This window comes from Myotis yumanensis, unplaced genomic scaffold, assembly GCF_028538775.1.
Source record: "Myotis yumanensis isolate MYYU_CA2020_CCGP unplaced genomic scaffold, mMyoYum1.0.hap1 SCAF_5, whole genome shotgun sequence".
NCBI classification, from domain to species: domain Eukaryota; kingdom Metazoa; phylum Chordata; class Mammalia; order Chiroptera; family Vespertilionidae; genus Myotis; species Myotis yumanensis.
In genome coordinates this window covers 40,829,855-40,852,304 of record NW_027223756.1, presented here as the reverse complement: position 1 = coordinate 40,852,304, position 22,450 = coordinate 40,829,855, and the positions used below count along the sequence as shown (strand labels likewise).

Below are 22,450 nucleotides of genomic sequence, written 5' to 3'. Positions count from 1 at the left end.
ATGCAATGTGGATTCCAAAAGTCAGTGCTTGGGATGAGTGCCAACAAAACAGATTGTAGGAGAAATATGCAGGGGAGCTGCCAGAAGGACATGTTTTTGATATTCTCATTCAGAAACCTTTCCCAAAACTGCACTCCCAGCCCTACCAAAGAGTTTGTGACAAAACTGAAAAGTCTTTTATAAAAAAAAAAAAGGCCAGTGATCCTGATTAATTATGTCTAATGAGGAAAAGATGCTGGCGTGTCCCTCTCTTCGCGTAGGAGATGCAACGTTGCATCACCGAATACTGGATGTGATTAGAGTCATGTCTGCCAGCATCATTTCAGCTAAAGGCTTTCAGCAGGGACCTATGACTTTGATATCAACGTTTCCCTTTGATAGAAAGTTGGCAAAATTTTATGGATATTATATCTTCAATTGCTATTAATTAGATATTCTTGAGTGCATAGAAGATCAAAGATCCCTGAGAGGATGAATCCTGGGTCCATTTATTTATTTTCCTCTAATTAAAAATATTTTAAAGCAAGGAAGATTAAGTGAATCGTGGTCTTTAGTTGTGTTTATTCCCGTTTTAAAACTCATCTCAGAAACTGCAGATGGCAGATGATTTGTGCGGTTCTGAAGAGAGTGTGCCGTTCTTTGCAAAAAAAGCAAAGGCAACCAAACTAAATTTGAAAGAGATGCAGAATAATAAATGCATGCTGTCAGCATGAAAGTGGCTCATTAATGGCTCCATAAACTTACTAACAAATAAACCTGCACCCCTCAAAACTGGAATAAAATGATATTAATGATAAGAATTAATTAGAATTATTCATTCATTAAACATATTTTTAAAAATCTACCTATGAAACATTGAAGTAAAATATTCATTTTCTAACCATGAATATAGCTGAATTTCTATCAATTCCAAATACTGTTTCAGGCACTGGGATATGGCATGAAGAAAAGAGAGATCTGTCCCTCCTCTCAAGGAACTTATAAATTACATCTCCAGGCAGAACCCTACCTGACTGCAAGTCCTATTTATTTTAATCACCTAACAATATTCAAGTCATATTAAGAAACAGTACTAGGAAAGATGTGGCAATTATAAAATCTCAAACACAATTGGTTGATGAAGAAAGAATTAATTTGTGAGATTCAATGTTCCTTTAGTTTTGTTAGGCAAAACAAGTCGAATTTCAGAGGATTTGCAAGCACAGGCCATATCAAAGCTATACATGTAAAAATGAAAGAAGTGTGTTTTATAGAACATGTCCAATGCATCATGTGATTACCTGGAGGAGTAGGCGATGGGATGTGTGTGACATATGGGTGATGTTGAAATCTTGGTGGATTGTCGTTGACATCAGTCACGGTGACCAGCACGCTGGCAGAACTGGAAAGAGGCCCTGGGGACCCAGCATCACTGGAAACCACCACTAATGTGTAATTTTCTCTTGTCTCCCTGTCCAGCAGCGCACTGGTGATGATCTGTCCTGTGGAGGGGTTGATGGTGAACTGAGAGTTTCCACCGATGATCCTGTAGCTAAAGCAGAGAGCAGAGATGGCAGGTTTCTTCTAGGTACAATATTGTAGCACCTGTTTACTGTAATTTAAAAACTGAGGCAGAAATGTAACCCAAGACATTACAAGTCAGATCACACAGCAATGAAAAAAATACAGCTGGAAGACAAATCTTTCAAATGTTATGTGAATATCACACTGACATTCTTTATTGTGAGATGTCCAATGACCTCAAGCAGGTCGTTGCAAGCTTTGTGGGCTTCTTAAATCACGCAAGACCCCAAAATGTACCCAGAAGACCAGTGTGTTTTAAATAGACGAGCCAGAAAGCATAAATCAGGGCATTGCTCTAATAGTGTGGTTAATGGCCAGGACCACAGACGAACATCTGTTAAATGAATCTAAACATTATTTTTCTGCTGTGTGCCATAATGTCCCAGGGAAGAGCAGTTGAAGGCTGCTCTTTCAAGACGAAAACACTGTATTTGATACACATTGACTACCCAGAACAACTAGAGAACTGATTATTTACACAGAGACATTCCTAGCTACTAATTCTCTCATTTTTCATTCCTCACATGGCCATGCTGCTCTGCTCGCTTGTTGTCAGGAGAGGTGGGCCATCTCCATGGATATTTTGATGCTAACCAGATTGGTTAACAGACAGGATTTTCCACTGAGAATAGCTTCTCTCTTCTTTCTGGAGAGGAAAGCTATCTGCATATATTCCTGAGAGATCCGCTAGGGAAGAAGTTCCTAAGCTTGAAGGTTCAGAAATTGGCTGGGGTCCATCCTTTCTAAGGTTGGAGGTAGCAAAGAAATAGATGTCTTTAAAAGCTTTCTCTTTTTGACCAACGAAGAAATGCCCTTGCTGGAATTAGGCACGTGTTTCTGTAGTTTGGTTTGCGTTCATAAAAACATAGCAACAGCATGTGTCTCACAGAAAACAGCAGGAAAAACCCACACTGCAGCCAGCAGAGTGCACTCAGAGAAAGTCACTTATGATGCTTTTGGTAAATTTCAAGAGGTGCTCTTGGTAAATTTCAGTAGAATCTTCAGATAACATCTTTTTTTGGTAAAGCAATGGAGAAAAATCAGATTGAAAGATTTTCAGGAAAATATGGCTGAAAAAAATGTGAGGTTGTGATCTACCCTCTCAAAAACATCAGGGAACAGACATTCAAACCTCAGGAAGGCAGGGGAGGGTGGAAAGTGGGGGTAAGAGATCAACCAAAGGACTTGTATGCATGCACATAAGCACAGACAGTAAGGGGGTGAGGGCATGTGCTGGGGGGTGGGACCGGATGGGGAGAGGTCAATGGGGGGAAAAGAAGACATGTAATACTTTAAACAATAAAGAATTTAAATTTTAAAAAACATGGGAAAAATTGAGTAGAAGCAGAAGTTCTAAAAAAATATTAGAATCATTCTTCAATTCATTTCAGTGCCATTCACTATTACGTTGCAGACATTGTGCAAAGAAGACGATATTAAGAATGAAATAGCCCTGTCTGGTGTGGCTCGGTTGAGTGTCCTCCCATGTACTAGAAGGTCCCATGCACTGGAAGGTTGCCAGCTGGTTCCAGGTTCCATTCCTTGTCAAGGCACATACCCAGGTATGGGCTAGATCCCCATTTTGTTGGAATCCCTATGTTACTTAGCACCTAAATGGTCTCACTGGTTTCTCTCTAAATCTTCTTTCTGCAATCCTACCTCCTCCAATCCAATCCAAATACAAATCAGTGTATGTTGCTCCCTAATTAGAATCCATCAATAGTTTCCCACTTAAAAATACAATTTAAAATCCCAATTCTTTACCATGACCTAAAGGTCCTTTTGTAGTCTACATGATGTGGCCCCTGCCTCCCTCCCTGACCCTTTCCTCACTCTGGTCCAGACTTACAAACCTCCCTAAACACACCAGGCTGACTTCTAGCCAACAGCCCCGGATGTCCAGGCCTTCCACAATACTCACACCTTAAAGTCCCTTGTCACTCTCCGGTGCATCATCCCGTTTTATTTTTAAGGCTGTCCTCCCTATATGAAGTAATCTTACCTATTTTACATTTACTTGTACATCTGTCTAAAACAATGCAGGCTCAAAGAAAATGGAAACTTTGTCTTGTTCATCACTGTTATTCATACTAGCGACTCAATGTTTGTTTAATAAAAAATACATTGAGGCCTCCTAGCTAACTCAGTCATCTCTGTCAGGGGGAACAGACTAATTACTGCCAGTTTCCCAAAGTGAGTTTTTAAATAGGAAATTAATAACAAACAAAATAAACCATTAACCGAATCATCGCTAGGCACAGATGGCTATTCAACAACAGATAACCACAATTGGGTACGTGTTAATATGATGACATTTTTGGCAAAATTGAGCACCATATTCATTTAATGCAAAGACTAATGTTTAATGAGAAAAATAACCAAAATTTACAGAGGAAAAGGTGCTGACCTAATGACGGCGTTGGTTGAAGTGTCCGCGTCTGAGGCATTGACCAATAGGACATCTGTTCCCGTCGGTGCATCTTCGGGAATCGTAGTGAAATACAATTTACTGGCAAAAGTGGGGACATTGTCATTGACATCATCTACTATGACATTGATTGTTCCAGTTCCAGTCAGGGCAGGGGACCCTAGAGGGGGGAAAAACAAAGTCTCAGATGTTTATAAATAACATTAATAATAGTGACTTTAATACCTAGCTGTAGACAACACTACTAGAGAGAATTTAGAAACAGCTCCATGTTAAATTTCTGAACAGAGATAAGTATTCATTTTAAATTTTGTGACAAAAAATATGTTAATTTATGATCTGGTATTTCAGTTCTTGCCTAGTGATACTGTAGAAACAGAGTTTCAACTTCTTCTATTTTGAAGGTGCTGATTCAACAGTATAGAACACAACAATATCATTAAAACACCACAAAAGAGGCATGGCGGGCTTCTCTGAAATCACATTAAAATAAGCCAAACCAGATTTGGAGAACACCCTTGGGCACGGAATCGCTGGCCCTCTTAGTGTAAATAAAGGCAGCGTTAAGAACTGTAGTCCTAGCTGTAACTATCAATGTTAATGTTAAAATTTTCAACTGGGTGCCCGAGGCCTTTCAATCCCCGTTACTGTACTAACTGATATTTGTTTATGGGGAGGGGAGAAGGCTTCCGGTTATATTTCAAAACTGTAATCTCTCACTTTCTGGAAATAACATTATGTCAGTGAGCTGACTTGGAATCATTTTTATGCATTTACTTAATATTTAACATAAATGTGAAGCAATTCACGTTTATTTCCTGTTTCAGCTCTGATATCAACACATAGTGAAACCCCGACATTGACCAGAACCTTGGATACGCTGTCCGTATTACACACAGTTGGCAGACTCTTATGGTGAAGGTCAGATGTCCTGTTTGGTGAGATTCTGTTATTTGTCCCCCAACTCAAAGGCAAATCATCTGCCGTTAGTTATGTTTTTAAGATAATTTTCAAACTTTCATCTGTGCTGGGCTCTGGACAACGGGAACCCAGAGCACAGCACCCGGCACATGCTGCAGGAACTGCAGGCACCCAGCTATTTGCAGTTGGAAGTTTGTGGGTCAACTGAAGACAATACTCTTGTCACAGATTTTGAATTTCTAACAAGGGACATGTTAAAGCTAAAATAAACATCTTCAGGGGTATTATTGATGGCCAGTGTTTGGCCTAAATCTCTTAAATGTGTGTTTAATTATATACAACATGGCAAAATGGAAATTAATGATCTGAATAATGTCAGTGTTTCTCCCACTGATTGAATTAGAAAAAAAAGTTAACCAAAGGATACCTGTGCATTTGTGTGGGCAAAAGGGAATGTCATGGGAAGGATAATTACACACGGTGAACTGAGAGAGGGGATAACTAAATCAAGGCCCCAAGGTGAGGGATGGGAGGAGATGTAGAGCTCTTTTAACTCTTTTACTGACACTGTGTTCTACTCACTGAATCTCAGTCTCCTCATCTGCAAAATAGGAATAATGAGAATAGAACCTACCCCAGAGAAGTACTAAGGGAATGTTACATGCTTAGGATAATGTCGACACAGAGTTAAAATATATTATATGTTACTCGTTGTTCTTGTAGTTGTTGTAAAAACAATAAAAATGAAAAATTGCCATATCAAAGGTCCATTTTTAATCTAACAAATGTCTGTGTCATAGTTCTCAGGATGTTTGCTGCCCACGAAACTTTTGACTTGATGCTTTAATACTATTATTCAAGAAAACATTTTGAATAATCCCTTGCTCCTAATGATTGTGTTGTAGTGTAAACACATGAATATTTAGCTCTCGAAAATTTCACAGTTTTGTGCATTTTATAAAGTGCACAATTTTTAAATTTACACAGGGAGTTTAAAGAAGACTTGAATATTTCTGATATGCACACTGCTCTCTAATTGACGATGCTTTAACTTGTTAGGAAATAACCTAGTAACTGCTAAGCAGAGGTTTTCTCTTGGTACACTAAAGTGTCTGATGACACATATATGGAAAACCACATAAAATGGTGACTAACTCCTTTGGTTAGGAACATGTGATTTCTTTCTTTGTCTATAAACTATATAAATATTGTTGGTGATGTGTTTTCTGAATTAGTAAGCAGTAAGAAAATTGTTTACCCAGGAAAATATTCAGCAAATTCAATCTCACTGTCTTCATACCAGAGGATATCACATTTTTCCGAAAGGTTTTAAAAGCACACTAGTGACAGCAGATGATTCTGGCTGGAGAAGCTGCCCGACAGGTGATCCCCTATCCACATGGGGCCTCCTCTCAAGCACAGAACAACCCCCAGAGTCCCCTTCCTCCCCTTATTAGCTGCCACAACCCACTCCAAAAGCTCATGGGTTCTTCACTTCCTGTTCTCCTCCCACTTCAAGAATGGATAACTCTAGAGGTGCAATCTTGCCCACGGCCTCACTTCCTTGTCACCCGAGGAGATGTGCATGATGCTCTTTTTTCTCTTTTTTCACTTTTGTAAGAAAAACCTTACAAAGACATTGTTCTAAATTTCTGTCTTTTACTAAGATTTACCTAATCTCTCATTTGAATTCTGCCTGCAAGATTTTTCAATTTTATTAATGGGGACAGAGCCAACCCGCCCTTACCCCACCCCAACCCCAGCCTCCTACTTGTCTACTGACAGCATGAGCTTGAAGGCACTGCCTCTCAGCTTGAGTCAGGAAGACGAGGCTAAGGGAGAAAACGGGGAGGCCCCCGCTTCCTAGCGAGTAAGTCTCATTTCTGCAGCACTGTTCCCAGATGAAGGGCTGCCTCTTCTCTGAGGTTGAGTGATGAAAACGTCCATTGTGGTTTTTGTTTGTTTGCCTCTTTTTGAACCTTTCCTCTTCACTGTGTGAAGAAATGGTCTAAGACGCTTATGTTCCTGGTTCCCAACATATTTTTGGTTATATTCCATTTGAAATGCTGCATCATATTTACTATTACTCTATCTGCACTCCAGTACTTTCCGCTGGCTCAAAACTGATATATCCAAGTGACTATTTGTTGTCTCCTCTCGCAAGTTACCAAAGGGCCCAGCATTTGTATGCTAAAAACTGAAATCACAATGTTCATAATTAAACTTAGTCCATCCTATCTAATAAAAGAGAAACATGGTAATTAGCATACAACCGCTACCCTTCCCATTGGCTAATCAGGGCAATATGCAAATTAACTGCCAGCCAAGATGGCGGCCCACAGCCAGGAAGCTGGAAGCGAACATGAGGCTTGCTTGCTTCAGTGACAGAGGACTCCAACGTTCCCCACCTGCCGCTGCCTGCCTCTGAGCTGGCAGTTTGAAACATTGTAACAAATATAGAAGCTAAACAAAACCCCAGAAACCAGCTTTCAGCCAGCCGGGATCTCAGAGCTGGAGTTATACATTGTTTCGATTATGGAACCCAAACAAACCAGATACCTGCTTTCAGCAGCGGAAGCCTCAGAACTAGAGCCAGAGCTAAAGCTGACCCAGAATAAAAAATAAAAAAAAAAAGAAGAAAAGGAGCGGTTGGGAGCTTCAGTCAACTGCCAGCATGAAAGCAGCCCTCAGCCCCTCACCCAGACTGGCCAGGCACCCCAGTGGGGACCCCCACCCTGAAGGGTTTGTGACCAGCTGCAAACAGCCATCATCCCCTCATCCAGGCTGGCCAGGCACCCCAGTGGGGACCCCCACCCTGATCCAGGACACCCTTCAGGACAAACCAGCCGGCCCCCAGGCCTCTATCCTATATAGTAAAAGGGTAATATGCCTCCCAGCACCGGGATCAGCGGAGCCGCATGGCCTCCTGGCACCGGATCAGCGTGACAAGGGGCAGCACCCAAACCCCCTGATGGCCCTTCGGCTCTGTGTGTGACAGGGTGCGGCATCCCAACCCCCTGATTGGCCCTGCTCTATGTATGACAGGGTGCGGCACCCCAACCCCCTGATCCGCCCTGCTCTGTGTGTGACAGGGGGCGGTGCCCCAACTCCCCTAACGGCCCTACTCTGTGCGTGACAGGGGGGAGCTCCTCAACCCCCGATTGGCCCTGCTCTGTGCATGACAGGGGGGAGCTCCCCAACCCCCTGATGGGCCCTGCTCTGTGCGTGACAGGAGGGAGCTCCTGAACCCCCTGATTGGCCCTGCTCTGTGTGTGACAGGGTACAGAGCCCCAACCCCCCTGATGGGCCCTGCTCTGTGAGTGACAGGAGGCAGCGCCCCAACCCCCTTATTGGCTCTGCTCTATGCATGACAGGGGGTGGCGCCGCAACCTCCCCATAGACCCTGCCTTGAGTGTGACAGGGGGCGGTGCCCCAACCCCCCAATCGCCCTACCCTGAGCGTGACTGAGGGTGGCATCGCAACCTCCCAATCCGCCCTGCTCTGTGCATGACAGGAGGCAGTGCCCCAACTCCCCAATCAGCCCTGCTAGGTGCACTCCCACAGGAGGAGCTCTGCTCAGCCACAGCCAGGTTGACAGCTGCCAGCACAGCAGTGGTGGCGGGAGCCTCTCCCGCCTCCTCAGCAGCGCTGAGGATGTCCGACTGCAGCTTAGGCCTGTTCCCCACTGGCAAGTGGACATCCCCCGAGGGCTCCTGGGCTGCCAGAGGGATGTCTGACTGCCAGCTTAGGCCTGATTCCCTGAGGAGCAGGCCTAAGCCAGCAGGTGTATATCCCCCGACTGGTCTCAGACTGCGAGAGGGCACAGGCCGGGCTGAGGGACACCCCCTCCCCCTTAGTGCACAAATTTTTGTGCACCGGGCCTCTAATTATATATATTTGAACACTTATATGATATCATGTGTATTTTTATATAGGTGTTACTCATTTAATATGCACAGCCTATGAAGTAGGTATTATTATTTAATTTTTAAAATGAAGAACTGAGACAACGAATTTAATAAATTTATTTGCATTCAGACAGAGTGGACAGTGAGAGAGCCAATTCTGAACTGAAAAAAAATACATTCTCTGTTCATTAGACCCCAATAACACTATGCCACTCATTGCAGGTGTTTTACTTATTATTATTACTATTATTATTATTATTATTATTCCAATGTAATTCTGCTATAGTCCCTATTAGGTTATAAGTTTATTGAGAGCAGGGATAATTCTGTTTAATTCATCTCTCTATAAACCCACAATGCATTCCATTAGGCCCTGTCCTTTATCTATATTAACTTTTCTTTGATTCTATATATATGGGAATCTGGTCTTATAACTACATGGCTCAAAGTTCAAAGAGCTGAACACTTCTGGAAATACACATCTGGGAATATAGCCCTTAGCCTAAGCCTAAAGTCAAAGAACAAAACTGGAGACAAAGGTCAACATTTTGGAGATAGTTGACTACTTATAAACAGAGGGTCCCAATTAATCCTGAATCCCATGAGAAGAATCTGAATGCTAGGGGCCAATGTTGAGCTTGGATAGAGCTGATAATGATGAATTATATAGGTAGTGGCGTAACAGGGAGAGATTGTTCAGTTTCATCTGGGACTATTTATGAGAACCAGATGCAGTCAGAAAAAAAGAGGCAGGATGCAAACACAGACTCCTGGTAGAGGATAGTGAGCCAATAAAAAGAGTAGGATATACAAATGAAATAACAGATCAAGGTCTCAGAACTGTAGATATGTATGCAGTGGACATTCAAAATACAATTAAAGTTAGAAGATAAAATACATTTAAAATTTCAATTTATAAAATTATATGTATTGTATGTATACATATACTTATGTGTGTAATATATACATATACTATATATAAATATAAAATAAACATGGGTAAAAAGGAACCTTCAGAAATTTTTAGAGCAAATAGAAAAGAATAAGTATGATTCTAAAGAGCATTTTCTTAAGTGTTCAAAAACAAATCGAGCCCGCAATCTGGGCATGTACCCTGACTGGGAATTGAACCATGACTTCCTGGTTCATGAGTCTATACTCAACTACTGAGCCACACCAGCCGGGCTCCAATTTCGTTCTTGACATGAAACATTTGGCAAATAGGTCCCCTCGCTGGTTGTGTTTGCTGTAATAAAATATTACCTTCTTGCCCCCCCAGGTGTGGCTAAGTTGGTTGGGTGTCGTCCTATGCACCTAAAGGTTGCTGGTTTGATACCTGGTCAGGGCACAAGCCCAGGTTGCAGGCTAGATCCCCTGTTGGGGCATTCAGGAGACAGCTGATTGATGCTTTTCTCTCTCTCTCTCTCTTTCTCTCTCTCTCTCTCTCGCCCCCCTTCCTCTCTCTCAAAAAAATCAATAAAAAATATATTTTTAAAAGTATTAATTTCTTTTTTTCCCCATGAAGTAAACATGTTTTTTTCACAGTAAGTATTTAAATTTAGCCACTTTATATTAATATTAAAGATTATGTGATTATATTTTAATTTGAAACCAGAAAATGTACAAAGCAAACAAGTATGAAATATTTTCAATATAACGCAACAGCTTTGTATTTTAAAAATTATACTTTATAATATAGTAGTTTATTACTATTAATTAGTTCTGTAAATATCTTTATATGAATTAGATATATACACATTTAAGTAACACTTGATTGTTTATTTCTAAAAGAATCTTAAAAAAAAACACTGTATGTCCTTAATATAAATCCTTAAGTAAAATAGAGGTGATAAGGGAAACTACAGAAACTATTTAGTGATGTTATGAAAGCGATACTGAAAAGTTGTACAACAATGTGAACTGGACACTTAAAATGGTTAAAATGGTACATTTTATGTTATGTATATTTTACCACAATTTTTAAAAGTTTATAAAGCAAAACATAATGTTAACTAAATATTTTATTCCCACAAAAAAGTCACAAGGAATTACCCTGTAGAGGACATTAAAAAATAAAAACACCTTGAAACTCTGAAACCCGAGAGGCACATTCTAAACACAACCTGCCTCCTGCCTGTTTAGTGGAAATATCAAATTATATATGTATGGAATCTTTATCAAAATAGGCTACAAAAATAACAAAGTTTTAACAGGATAAAATTATAGGACTTTATGAGGTCAAGTTATTTTCTATAATATTTAATGTTTATCTTTTAGGTAATATAAATTTCTTTTAAACTGCAAATTGGTTATTTGCATTTCAAAGTTGGATTTCCTTGGTGTACTCAGATTTATAGCTTATATGAAGGACATGAAAAGTAAAATGAAATTATTTTGTCAACTTTTAATTCTATGAAACAATGATAATTCTAGCTCTTATTTAGTAAAATTTTGGAAAGTAAATCTTTTATTGTATTTTTATCTGAATATATAAATAAAATGTTATGTAGAAAAATGTATCTTACTGTAGAGTAGCTGATTAAAGACTATATATATATATATATATATATATATATATATACTTAAATTATCTTTATTGTTGAAAGAATTACAGACATCCCCTTTTTCCCCCCATTGTCTCCTTCCTCCTCACTCTTGCCCCCTCCCCATGCCTTCACTGCTCTATTGTCTGTGTCTATGGATTATGCATATATGCATAAAAATTCTTTGGTTAACCTCCCCCGGCCCCCACCCTAGTCTGAGAATCCTCAGTCTGTTGCATGCGTCCATGTCTCTAGATCTAAAAACAATCATTAGGACCTAATATGAGGTGACAGGAGATTTGACTTTGGGTGATGGGCATATGGTCCTATATACAGATTTTATAAATTAGTAATCCACACATGTAACCTATATGTTCATGTAGACTAATGTCACCCCAATAAAATTTAAAATAATAAAAAATAAATAAATAAGAAAAACAATCTCTAAATAAATGATTTATAATACTTATATCACTAATAGATATGGTACAAATTCTTACTGGAAATAAGAGAAAGTAAAAAATCACCAGTTATCAACCTTGGAAACACAATTTTCATCTAAGACAAAATTCTCTATTAAACTAACCAGATTAGGGCCATCATGGAGTTGCTCAGGCAGAGCCCCATGTCAGAAAACCAGAACCTAACAAATCTATCCTCAGTTCTCCCAGGAAAGGAAGCCCAGGTCTTGCAATGGACACTTGCTTCCTCAGCACAAGTTACCTGACCTGCTCCAGCCTTCCCTTTGCTGCACATAGGAAAGTGGCCCTGCTTTCATCGATTAGCAAGTGCCCAATATCACTTCCTGTTCCTGCTCACTTTGGTCTATAAGAATCTCTTGCCTGTACAGCTCTTCAAAACTCCTTTTTATCGGCTAGATTGGATGCTGCCTGAATCATGAATCACTGAATAAAAAGCCTACTGCATCAGTAAATTGTGGGGAAAAGTGTTTATAACTTATTTCCACTGGAAACAAGCAAAACTTCCTCAGACACAAATACAGAAGCAAGTTAAATGCATTTAACTTTCAGCAATTGAAGATAACCCTAACAGTATTTGACTTATGGAATCATTGGTGCCTATGAAAAGTTTTCAAGCAATATTTCTTAATAAATATGTCAATCAAAATAGACAAGGCAAACTCTTAGGTAATATTTTCCCACAAATAATAGTGACAAATGCAATCTTAGTGACAAAAAACAACTGTCTTCAGATGCAAAATGTCATATTCCACACTCCTTTTGACCTCTCTTTTGATTATAGAACTATTTATAGTGCAATGACTTTCTTGGCTAAGCGATGTGACAGATAGCATTCATTCAACATGTCATCATATACTCACCAAAAAATAAAGCATGATGGTTCACCCTTTTAGCTTTTAGACTTAACTTTTGCAAAAGCATCATGTTTCCCCTCCATTAAAAAGTAATTTCCAATCCCTGCATAAGAATGAAGTTTATTCTGTCTTTCAGTCAGATGATGAATACCTTTAATTAGAAATGCTAATAACTGAGCTTTTCCCCTCAAACCAATTAATTATGCTGACACATAGACACTTCATAACTAAACCTTTTGGCAAAATCTATAGTCAGAATATCTCTATATTCCTTTAGCATATTAGATTGAGAACAGATAAAGAATAATGTGTTTAATATGTGCACAAATGAATCTCCCATCCCCAAATTAAATGCAAACACACACACACACACAGCTCAACTGACTCACTGTATGTGCATGTGTCAGTATATTATTCATATTGATTGCACATTTTAGTATAATATTTAACATTTGCTTTGTACTCTATGCTTTCTAAATCCCTTGGATATGCATTTTCATTTCCTGACCCAATGAGGAGAGCAATCCTTTGCTTTCAAATTTATGCATATTCTTCTTTTATGAGCTATTTTAATGGTAGCAAAGTCCAAGGTGTTTGTTTTGCTTCACAAATCAGTGCTCTTTTTAAAATAAAAATAATATTTAATCCAAAGAGAAGAAAGTGTTATAAATGTGGTCTATAAAAACCACAGCCTGGTGGACTAGCTCATAGGTGGGAAGCAGGGAGCAGCGGTTGACTGGCTTCACATCCCGTTTTCACTGATAAACAGCTGCCTGCCTGTCAGGTTGCTTACTTTGCCTAACACTCGGTTTTGGTTTTGGTTTTCTTATACTCTATACAATTAGAATAATAGTATCTATCTCATTTACAGGGTTGCTGTGAGATTAAGTATGATAACATAGAACACATTCTGGCACATACAAGCACTCCGTGTTCACAGAATAAATATAATCTAGAGGTTATGACTTTCCAAGTTGTATGTCTACTCCACATGTCTTCCCTGGAAACTAAACTTTCATATCTAACTGTCCCCCTGACAGCTCCTCTGAATGTCTCATGTCTAAAATATAACAGAGCCAAAAGGTAATTATTGATAACCTGCCCTAAAAAATTTTCTCTTGCCATCTCCAAATTTCTCAGGCTGAAAACCTAAGACTCATGCTGATTCATCTCATTTCCTAACTTCCCCTTCCTCCAGTGCTACCATCAAGTCCAATGGGCTCAGCCTTCAAATGGACAAAATGTGTAACTACTCCACACCCCTCCTCCTGATTTCACACTAGCATCTCTCAAGGACTGCTGGAGCAGCCTTCCAATTCTCAACTCTGTGTCTACCCTTGTTCTCCTCAACTGCCCCAAACAGATCTGTCCAAAATCTCCTGTCACTCCCCTGTTCAAAGCCCCCACAAGGCTTCTCCTCACTCTCAGATAAAATTAAAGCTCCTGACCGTGGCTTTGAAGGCCACTGGTCTAGCCTCCATCTGCCTCTCTTCCTGCCTCCTCCTCTCGCTTACTCTCATCCTCCTTGCTGGTCTCTGGATGTGACAAACTCGTTCCTACCACAGGCCATTTCATGTGCAATACTCTACCCTGAGCTTCACTGTTCACTTTCTTAACTCTAGTGCTATCGAAACTAACACCCCCACTCCCCACTCTCTAGGGGAATACCCAGAAGGGACTGCTCTGTAAATATCCTCAATACATAACTTGTTATGTATTAATACAGCCCATAGAGGCACAGGGTCTGACAGACTATAAGAAACTTCATATATAGGGTCTATTCAATTGGCATCATAATATGATTTTAATAAATGCAGAATGACACCTGGCAGTGACAACTGCCACTACTACCATCTTCCACCTGTAAAGCCTAATGGATTTTCAATGTCTCTCCCTACTTAGCATTCCAGCTGAACAATGGCTAAACTTAAGCTGATGTACAAAAGGTCAACACTGAAATTACTGACTCCAATTAATTTGGTGTTCCTTAAAAATATTTTGAAACGTTTATTTATTCATTTGAGGAAAGAAAAATAACTTGAATGTTTTATTCATTAAAGCACAAGAAAAAGGGTCTCTTGAAACTGTGCTTTTAGAAATGTGCTCTATGCAGACAGTCAGCAGACCCCGGCGTATAACACAGCACAGGGAAGTGAGAACAGCCGGGAGGCAGAACTCCTGGACACCGTTCTGCCTCTGCCGCTCTCCAGGTCTGCGAACTCTGGCTAACGGCCTAATTGTTCCAGGCCTCCATTCCCTTATCTGCAAAATAAAGGAAATGAACTGGCTTAACGCCAAGAAGTCTTCTGGTTATAAAATCATCATTTTAAGTCAGATTTCTCTAACTTGTAATTTTTTTCATATGTACTTCTCTTTAAAAATGGCTCCATGTTACGCCCTGGATTATAACTGTAACATCCTCCATTGTCCTATCAGCTTGCTTACTGCTTTCTGCCATAGTCGTTCAGTTCCCTGAAGGAACAGTGGCAGATATTAATGGCTCACAGATTTTGAATTTACTGGTGAGGGCATAATAATCTTAAGTTAAAAACAAAACAAAACAAAAAAACAACAACATCTTTTTCCCAAGAGACCAAGAAGAATTACTTGTATAGATGTCTATGTATTGAAATAGTTTCTTAGATGCCAAATTTGCATAACAAAAATCAAAACAAGTAAAACTTTTCATATTGTGCTTATGTAAAGAGTCTTGGGCCCTATCTGTAAGCTATGTGAAGCCAAAAGCACAGAGAGGGCATATTTTGGATAGCTAAATGGGGCTTGGGTATTTGGTAGATGTGGGAGGGAAGCAGCACAACACAGAATGGAGACAAGATTTACCTAGAAATGTCTAGTAGAGAATAGAATTGAGTAAGAGCCAAAGGTGCAGGGGAGAGTCATGAGAATATAGCCCAAACAGTACTTGAAGCACTTGAAACGGAATTAAAGCCATAAAACGCTTCAATGGGTCCTTACATATGACTGCAATTTATCACATCGTACTAACCACCGCAGAGCCTTAAACACTTGAGCTGCTTTTCAAAGCAGAGGTCAGTTTGGATGACCACAACCAATGTAGCAAAAACTTGTGGTATTTGGGCAGCGAATTTAAAAGGATTGGCATTTTTCCTTTTGGTAGGTCCTGTCCTTTGAAAAATCTGCCAGCGATGACTATATAACCATAAACTAAATATAAGTATGGTAAATGAATATGAAATAAAAGTTGCCTGTAGAAATAACAGGATGATGATTAATTGATAAATAATTATCATAATTTTGCACGCATTGAACCATTCACTCATTCAGCAAATGTTTATTAAGCACCTGCTATAGTGCAGGTTCTCTTTTGGGTGTTTCTGGAAATTCAGTTTTGAACAAGACAGGAGGTTCACATTCTATCGGAAGGTTGCTAAATATTGGTGGGGTAAACAAATTATACATATACTATATCCTATTGTATATAAGCATACATCTTAGGTAGCAATTAGTGTTAGGAGGAAATCACAAGGTAAAGTGATGGAAAGAGACACTAGAGAGAGAGGGACCATTAGAGTGATAGTAGATAAGTCCTCTCTGAGGAGAAGATATTTTACTTCGCTATAATGACAAATAACCAAGTCATGAAAGTCTCCCCTTAAAATAACAAGACAGCTGGCCATAGAGTAAAGCACACAACTACAGGTGCAAAGGGCCACAGGCAGGAAAGGTTGGCATTTCTAAAGAGGCCAGAGGAGTGCACAGAAGCCAGGTCATTTAGTGCCCTGTGGTCACTGGCAAGAAATTTAGATTTTATTCTTGGAAACCACCTAAGGGTTTTTAAGCAAGTCATGGGGGATGATAATCTAATTTATAGTTTCAAAGCTCTGGAACTGCTTGCTGGTGAAGGTATGGGGGTGGGTGCAGTTCGGAGGTTATCACATTAGCCCTGGCTTAGACTCCAGTGGTGGTGGTAGAAAGGAAAAGCAGATACGCTCAGGAATCCTTTTATATGCTTGGAAGCACAGTCTACTTGTAAAAGGACTTGCTGAATGTAGGGTACAGAGAAAGAGGAATGAATATGATAACAAGGTTTGCCTTTAGCAACTGTGAAATCGTAGACAGAGGTTATTTGTGGAGGTTAGGGAGGTGGATAGAAGTCCAAAAGTTTTACTTGGCTTTAATAAGTTTCACTCAGCCAGCAGACATATTGACTAATATTAATAACTGCAAGTAGGAATTGGTATTTCCATTCTATAGATATGAACATGAAGGGAACTTGTCCAAGGTCACGTAGCTAGAAATGGCAGAGGTAGGATTTGAAACCTATTTTTTTTAAAACTATAATCCTATGTATTTACTTCTAGAATACTCTTCCATTTTGTAAATTAATTCTCTAAAGTAAACGGCTCTGGGTTCCCTGATTATTCCTTGCAACTTACTCTATTAGAAACACTATCTTACTTATTGCACATATGAGAACATGATGAGAAACAGCCTTGTGAAGAGGCTTCTTGGGAACAGAATGCCAAACCACTAGTGATTAGTACCAGCTTCCCTGACAAGGACCCGAGAGCTGGGTCATCTGCAGTACCTGCCTTAGTGTACCAGGTTGAAGCTTTAGCCTCCTAGGAATTTCTACTTGGTACCATCCATATTTCTAGAAGAAATACAGTAAGTCATATAGAATAATGGCAGACTATCTATACTTTAAACTATAGTTAAACAAAATAGCTTTAATTGAGCTGTAGTCTCAACTCATTAAGTTGCTGCTTAGTAATTTAATCCTACATGGAAAAAAATGGTAGAATTATGCTCCATTCTGGCTTGGTTATTTAGCAAGACAACATTCAGTGCCACACACATAGGATAGTGTGGTCGTAGCTCATTGGAAGCTGTAGTCAGGAGTAGCTAGAGAGTTTCCAGATGTGCTACTCTGGAGCCACGGAGTCAGTAAATAATAATATGATGATAGTGCAACGCTAATATTTTCTCTAAAAAATATTCAAAGATTTAGAGGTTTGCTGATAAAAAATAAAAGAAGCTCCTGCTTCAGTTTCTGCCGTATCAGCAAAGCTGAGCCATCTCTGGCCTGACACCAGGCAAGAATTTGAAAAGAGCAAAGGAAAAGTGATTTGTGAGCTAAGGAATAAAACTGCCAAACATTTTTGTTTAGAGCACTTTGATATGTGCCTGGTTCTTAGAACACTGCAAATTTGAGAATAATGTGGCATCTGGAATCTAAAAGCTGCTATATTTTGTCTGAATTTTCTCATGTCATCTGCCAATTTGACTTTTAAATCATAGCAGTGAATATGTATTTTACATCCTGTGTCAGAGACTTCGTTTCTGGAATATAAGATGAAACTGCAGATTCTGAAGCCTGATATCTGAAACTCTCACGGCATCCCATAAAGTGGTTATTTATGCTACCAAAGGTATGCAACGGAATTGAACATAAGACCATGGTCACATAGGAGTTTTCAGGACTTTAAGATCATCTAGTCCAACTCCCCTCATAATTTCTGGTTGCTTTCTACATGATCCATATTCAATGATCTTCAGATATTTAATTAAATATTTCACCCTAGTGGCCTCAGAAACACCAGTCCATTTCAGGGCAACTTGGAATAAAAGAAAAAAAAAGAAGCACTAATAAAAATCTGTGCTTTGAGACAAAGTTCAACAATGCTCTAGTATCCAGGACTGCCAAAATACTGTGACCTAACCAGTGCCACAGACTCTCGCTCATGCTCCTTGGCACCATATCTAAGTGTGACAAACATTTAATACCTTCGTTTTGTTATCATCTGAATTGTCACTATCCATAACTCATAACTCTCCTATCTCAATACTGGGCAGAATCTGTACACACTTGGTCTTCACATTAATGGCGATGGTCCTTCACAGAAGTTAGAGCTGTACTCCCATTACTTGTCCTTCTATTAAAACGTCCCCGGTTTTCCTCAGGACCAAGGCTGATGCGATGGCCGCAGGAAGCTCGTTTGCTCCCCGGAGCAGGACTGGGCTCTCGCACAGTCTGCACGTTTAGACCGATGCTTTGTGGACTCTCCTTGTGAACTTTCTCCTAACAGACTGACCCAGCCCTGTCTATCACAAGAGAATACTTCTGGCTCTAGGACTTCCAGTTTTCTTCCTTTTGTCTTCCTTTTCCTAATGAAATGTCCCTTTTGTGTTGTCATTTTGATGGAGAAACAGAATTATAAGTGCTGGTTAAGTGTACTGCTAGCCGGCAAAATCCTCCTTACCCATAATTGGGCTGACCTACAATTTTCAAAATCTACCGTACCAAGTGTTTTTAAATAATAACACTTACTATGCAATATGTTCTTTGGAAATGTGAAAAGAAATATCTGACACATAAAAGAAATTCCTAATATCGTAACATATAAGATGAAACTTAAACTGCAATTTTTAAACATGTTTTTTAAACCAATCGGTAATCTTTGAACAAGAATACTTATGTAGTAAGGAACAGGGCAAATATTTCTAAGACTTTTTAAATAGTTCAAGTGCATCAGTCACAATTCTTACTAAAATCATTGTATGTACTATGAGAGAGGCATATTTAACCTTATAATAACCTGCTTTGTAATTACTGTTATCCCCACATTACCGGAGGAAGACACTGAAGTTGACAGAGATGGTACCTCTGGTCTGAATCACAAAGACAATTATGACAGAACCAGAATTCAAATCAAGGGTAATTCAAATTCAAATCTTTCATCATATTATACAGCCTATTATTGTGTTTGCTTTCCAAATAAAATAATTTTGGAAATAAGCATTTTTTTCAAATTTTACTTTACCTACACACTAAAACGTCCCGTATTCCCTGAACTTGGAGTCTGGCATGCTAGGGTCTGAAGCCTACTCTGTCGCTTATTAGCTGTGTGATCCTGGGCAAAGGACTTGACTGCTCTGAGCTTGGGTTTACTGCAAGTGAAGTGGAACTAAAAATACCTAAGTCTTTGAGATGATGAAGAAATGTAACGCGTAGAAGTGGGTTAGTTAGTGCCTGTAAAACCTGGCGCACTGCATGACACAGATGGCCGTATAGCAGAAAAACAACCAATCCCATGTATTTCACAATATCCCCCTTTGGCTGCATGGGCACACAAAAGATTTTTAAAATCTCAGAATTATTTTGTTGAAAACAGGCACTCTTGTCTACGTGGTTACATCCTTTCTCCGTCATGGCCTTGACTTAGAATGTCCTAGAGGACAAGGCCTAGGACGGAGAACTTCTGTGGGCTGTGCCCTGCCCATCCTGGTCACGCCACTCTGCACCCCTGTCTTCCAAAATCACATCCTGCTGCCACCCTGGGATGACCTCACGTGACACACCCTCTGGGCAGCAAGTTTTATCCTTGCTGATGCCTTAGTGAACTCGATTCCTGGTCCTGGTTTCTCCTCCCCCACCTCACCTCCACAAAGCTTCTGGTATTGACCACGCGTTTCCAGTTGTAACTGGAGAGCAAAGCTGAGATTGAGAAGCTTTAGAAATAAAACCTGGATTTTAACGATCTGAATCTCTACCACTTTCTACTCATTTTCATCCCCTGTTCTCCCCAGGTGACTGTTGAAACACTGGATTGATGTGAGCCATGTGGCAGTGACTGCATTTTTCATGAGAAGGCTGGCCCTTTGTGCCTACCAACCGGGAGGCACATGCTGACTACACACATAGTGAACCACCTTTCAGGTCAACGTGGTTTAGGTTTCATGTGGTTACCAGACTACATTCTGTTCATCATTCTTCAGCATTTTATTGTTTGCCTAAACTGCAGTGTGGTCATTCACATACATTACAAAATATACAGAGAATATTGCTTTCTTTCATAAACCAATAATCTCAGAAAATCAAACTCCCAAAAGTAAATGCAAATGATAGAGACAGCTGCCTCAGTTAATGATCAGTGGCACTATCATTTGAACGCTTAACATAAATCTATCATTACTCATAATCTCAAAATCTCCTCCTCTTTTATGAGAAGTGGTGAAATTAAACAATATTATATTCTGAAATTGATCACATATAACAAAAATATTAATTCATTATATTTATAAAAACATTGCAACAACAGTAAAAACATCCCATTTGAAAATTCAAAATTATTGTCCTATATTGGCATCCACACATCAACCTGAGCATGGAACTATACATATATATATCTAGATATATATCTAGATATGTAATTTAATTATATGATATAATTATATATATATGATTTCAGTCATTTGACATTCCAACAAATTTGCCATGTCTTAAAAACAATTTAAACACAATTTAAAAAAATATGTCAATATTATTAAATTTTTAAATATTAAGTTGTGACCATTTTATAAATAAATGTTACATAAGAATAATATTCCATAATGTATTAATATTTTGGAAATCAATGATTCATTCATTTAATTATTCATTTATTCAACAAATATTTAAGCAATACTTACTTTCTTTAAGGCATAAAAATTCTTTGAAACGTTTTAATTGTTTCAGTTTTGATTTAGAAGTGAGTGATATTTATGAACAGAATCAATATATGCAACACAAAATGGTAAACAATAATATTACTTTTTAAGAATAGATTATGTTTTATGCTACTTGCTCTACAACTTTATGTAATCCCTACTTCCCACACGAAAGCTAACATACCACTTTACTCTGCTGACTTTACGAGAACCTGGGCTCTCACTGATACTCTTTGGAGCTCTGTGGGGCTTCATCACATGCCTATTTCAGCTACTTGGAGTTGTGTGAACCTAAGGACCAATTAAGTAGAACTCTGCACCCACTGTCTTATCTCCATAACCAGTTAGAACCATGTGGATGCTTTCAAAGCTCAAGTACTTGAAATGCCTCATGGCTCAAATGGCAGAGTATCCGGGCACCCCCAGCGGCACTCGGGTGGCTGACTGAGCAAGAACACATTTTGTCTTTCAGGAACAGAGCTTTGTTTGTGATATGCTTAAGCCCTTGCTACTTACATTTAATTTCAAAAAGTGATAAATGTGCTATAGATTGTATAGCTGCAATTGGAGTTCCAAGCATTTGTAAATTTCAACAAATATGTAACATAATGCTAGACACAAATACTTTCTTTTACTCATATTATGAAAAAATTCTTTACACCCGATCAAGGTCAAAACAGACTTACCTGAATCTGTAGCTGTGACAATCAACACAAAGTGCTCCTTGGTCTCACGGTCCAAACTCTGTGTCACTCGAAGTTCCCCACTATCTGAGAGAGTGAAAGCACTGTCTTCATTTCCACCAAACAGGACGTAGGAGAGTTTGCTGTTAGAACCTTGGTCATCATCTCTTGCCACCACCTGGAGGAGAGCATAACACATGCCATGAATGTCAGTAAATCTAACACAATGCACACCACCAAATAAAATGTAGCATTGAAAATAATGAGACAGAATCATAGTTACTAGCAACTTTTAACCTTTTTCATCTCATGGCACACATAAACCAATTACTAAAATTCTGTGGCACACCAAAAAATAGTTTTTTGTTGATCTGACAAAAAAACATAGGTATAATTTATATTCATTCACATCGGATGGCTATTGCTGTGTTGGCTGTTGTCATTTTTTTTTTATTTGACAATCTAAGGGAAATGAGGTCGGTGCCCCTGACTAAATAGTCAGGTACTTCATGTTTTAAAAATTCTTGCCACGGCACACCGGTTGAAAATGGCTGACACATACCAATAATAAAAGGTTTCAAAGATAAAGTTTTAAG

At 39.2% G+C, this 22,450-nt stretch overlaps 1 protein-coding gene across 3 annotated transcripts in view; it reads right to left on the bottom strand.

Annotated features, from left to right (window-relative positions):
• The window catches only part of FAT4 (FAT atypical cadherin 4), a 198,994-nt gene that overhangs the window by 82,320 nt on the left and 94,224 nt on the right, over positions 1 to 22,450 (bottom strand). For all 3 annotated transcript variants that reach the window (XM_070415161.1, XM_070415159.1, XM_070415160.1), the window contains exons 6-8: positions 21,858 to 22,032; positions 3,971 to 4,151; positions 1,281 to 1,531 (exon numbers count right to left, since the gene is read on the bottom strand). In XM_070415161.1, the coding sequence (XP_070271262.1) occupies positions 1,281 to 1,531; positions 3,971 to 4,151; positions 21,858 to 22,032 (607 nt within the window). The remainder of the gene's footprint in view (positions 1 to 1,280; positions 1,532 to 3,970; positions 4,152 to 21,857; positions 22,033 to 22,450) is intronic.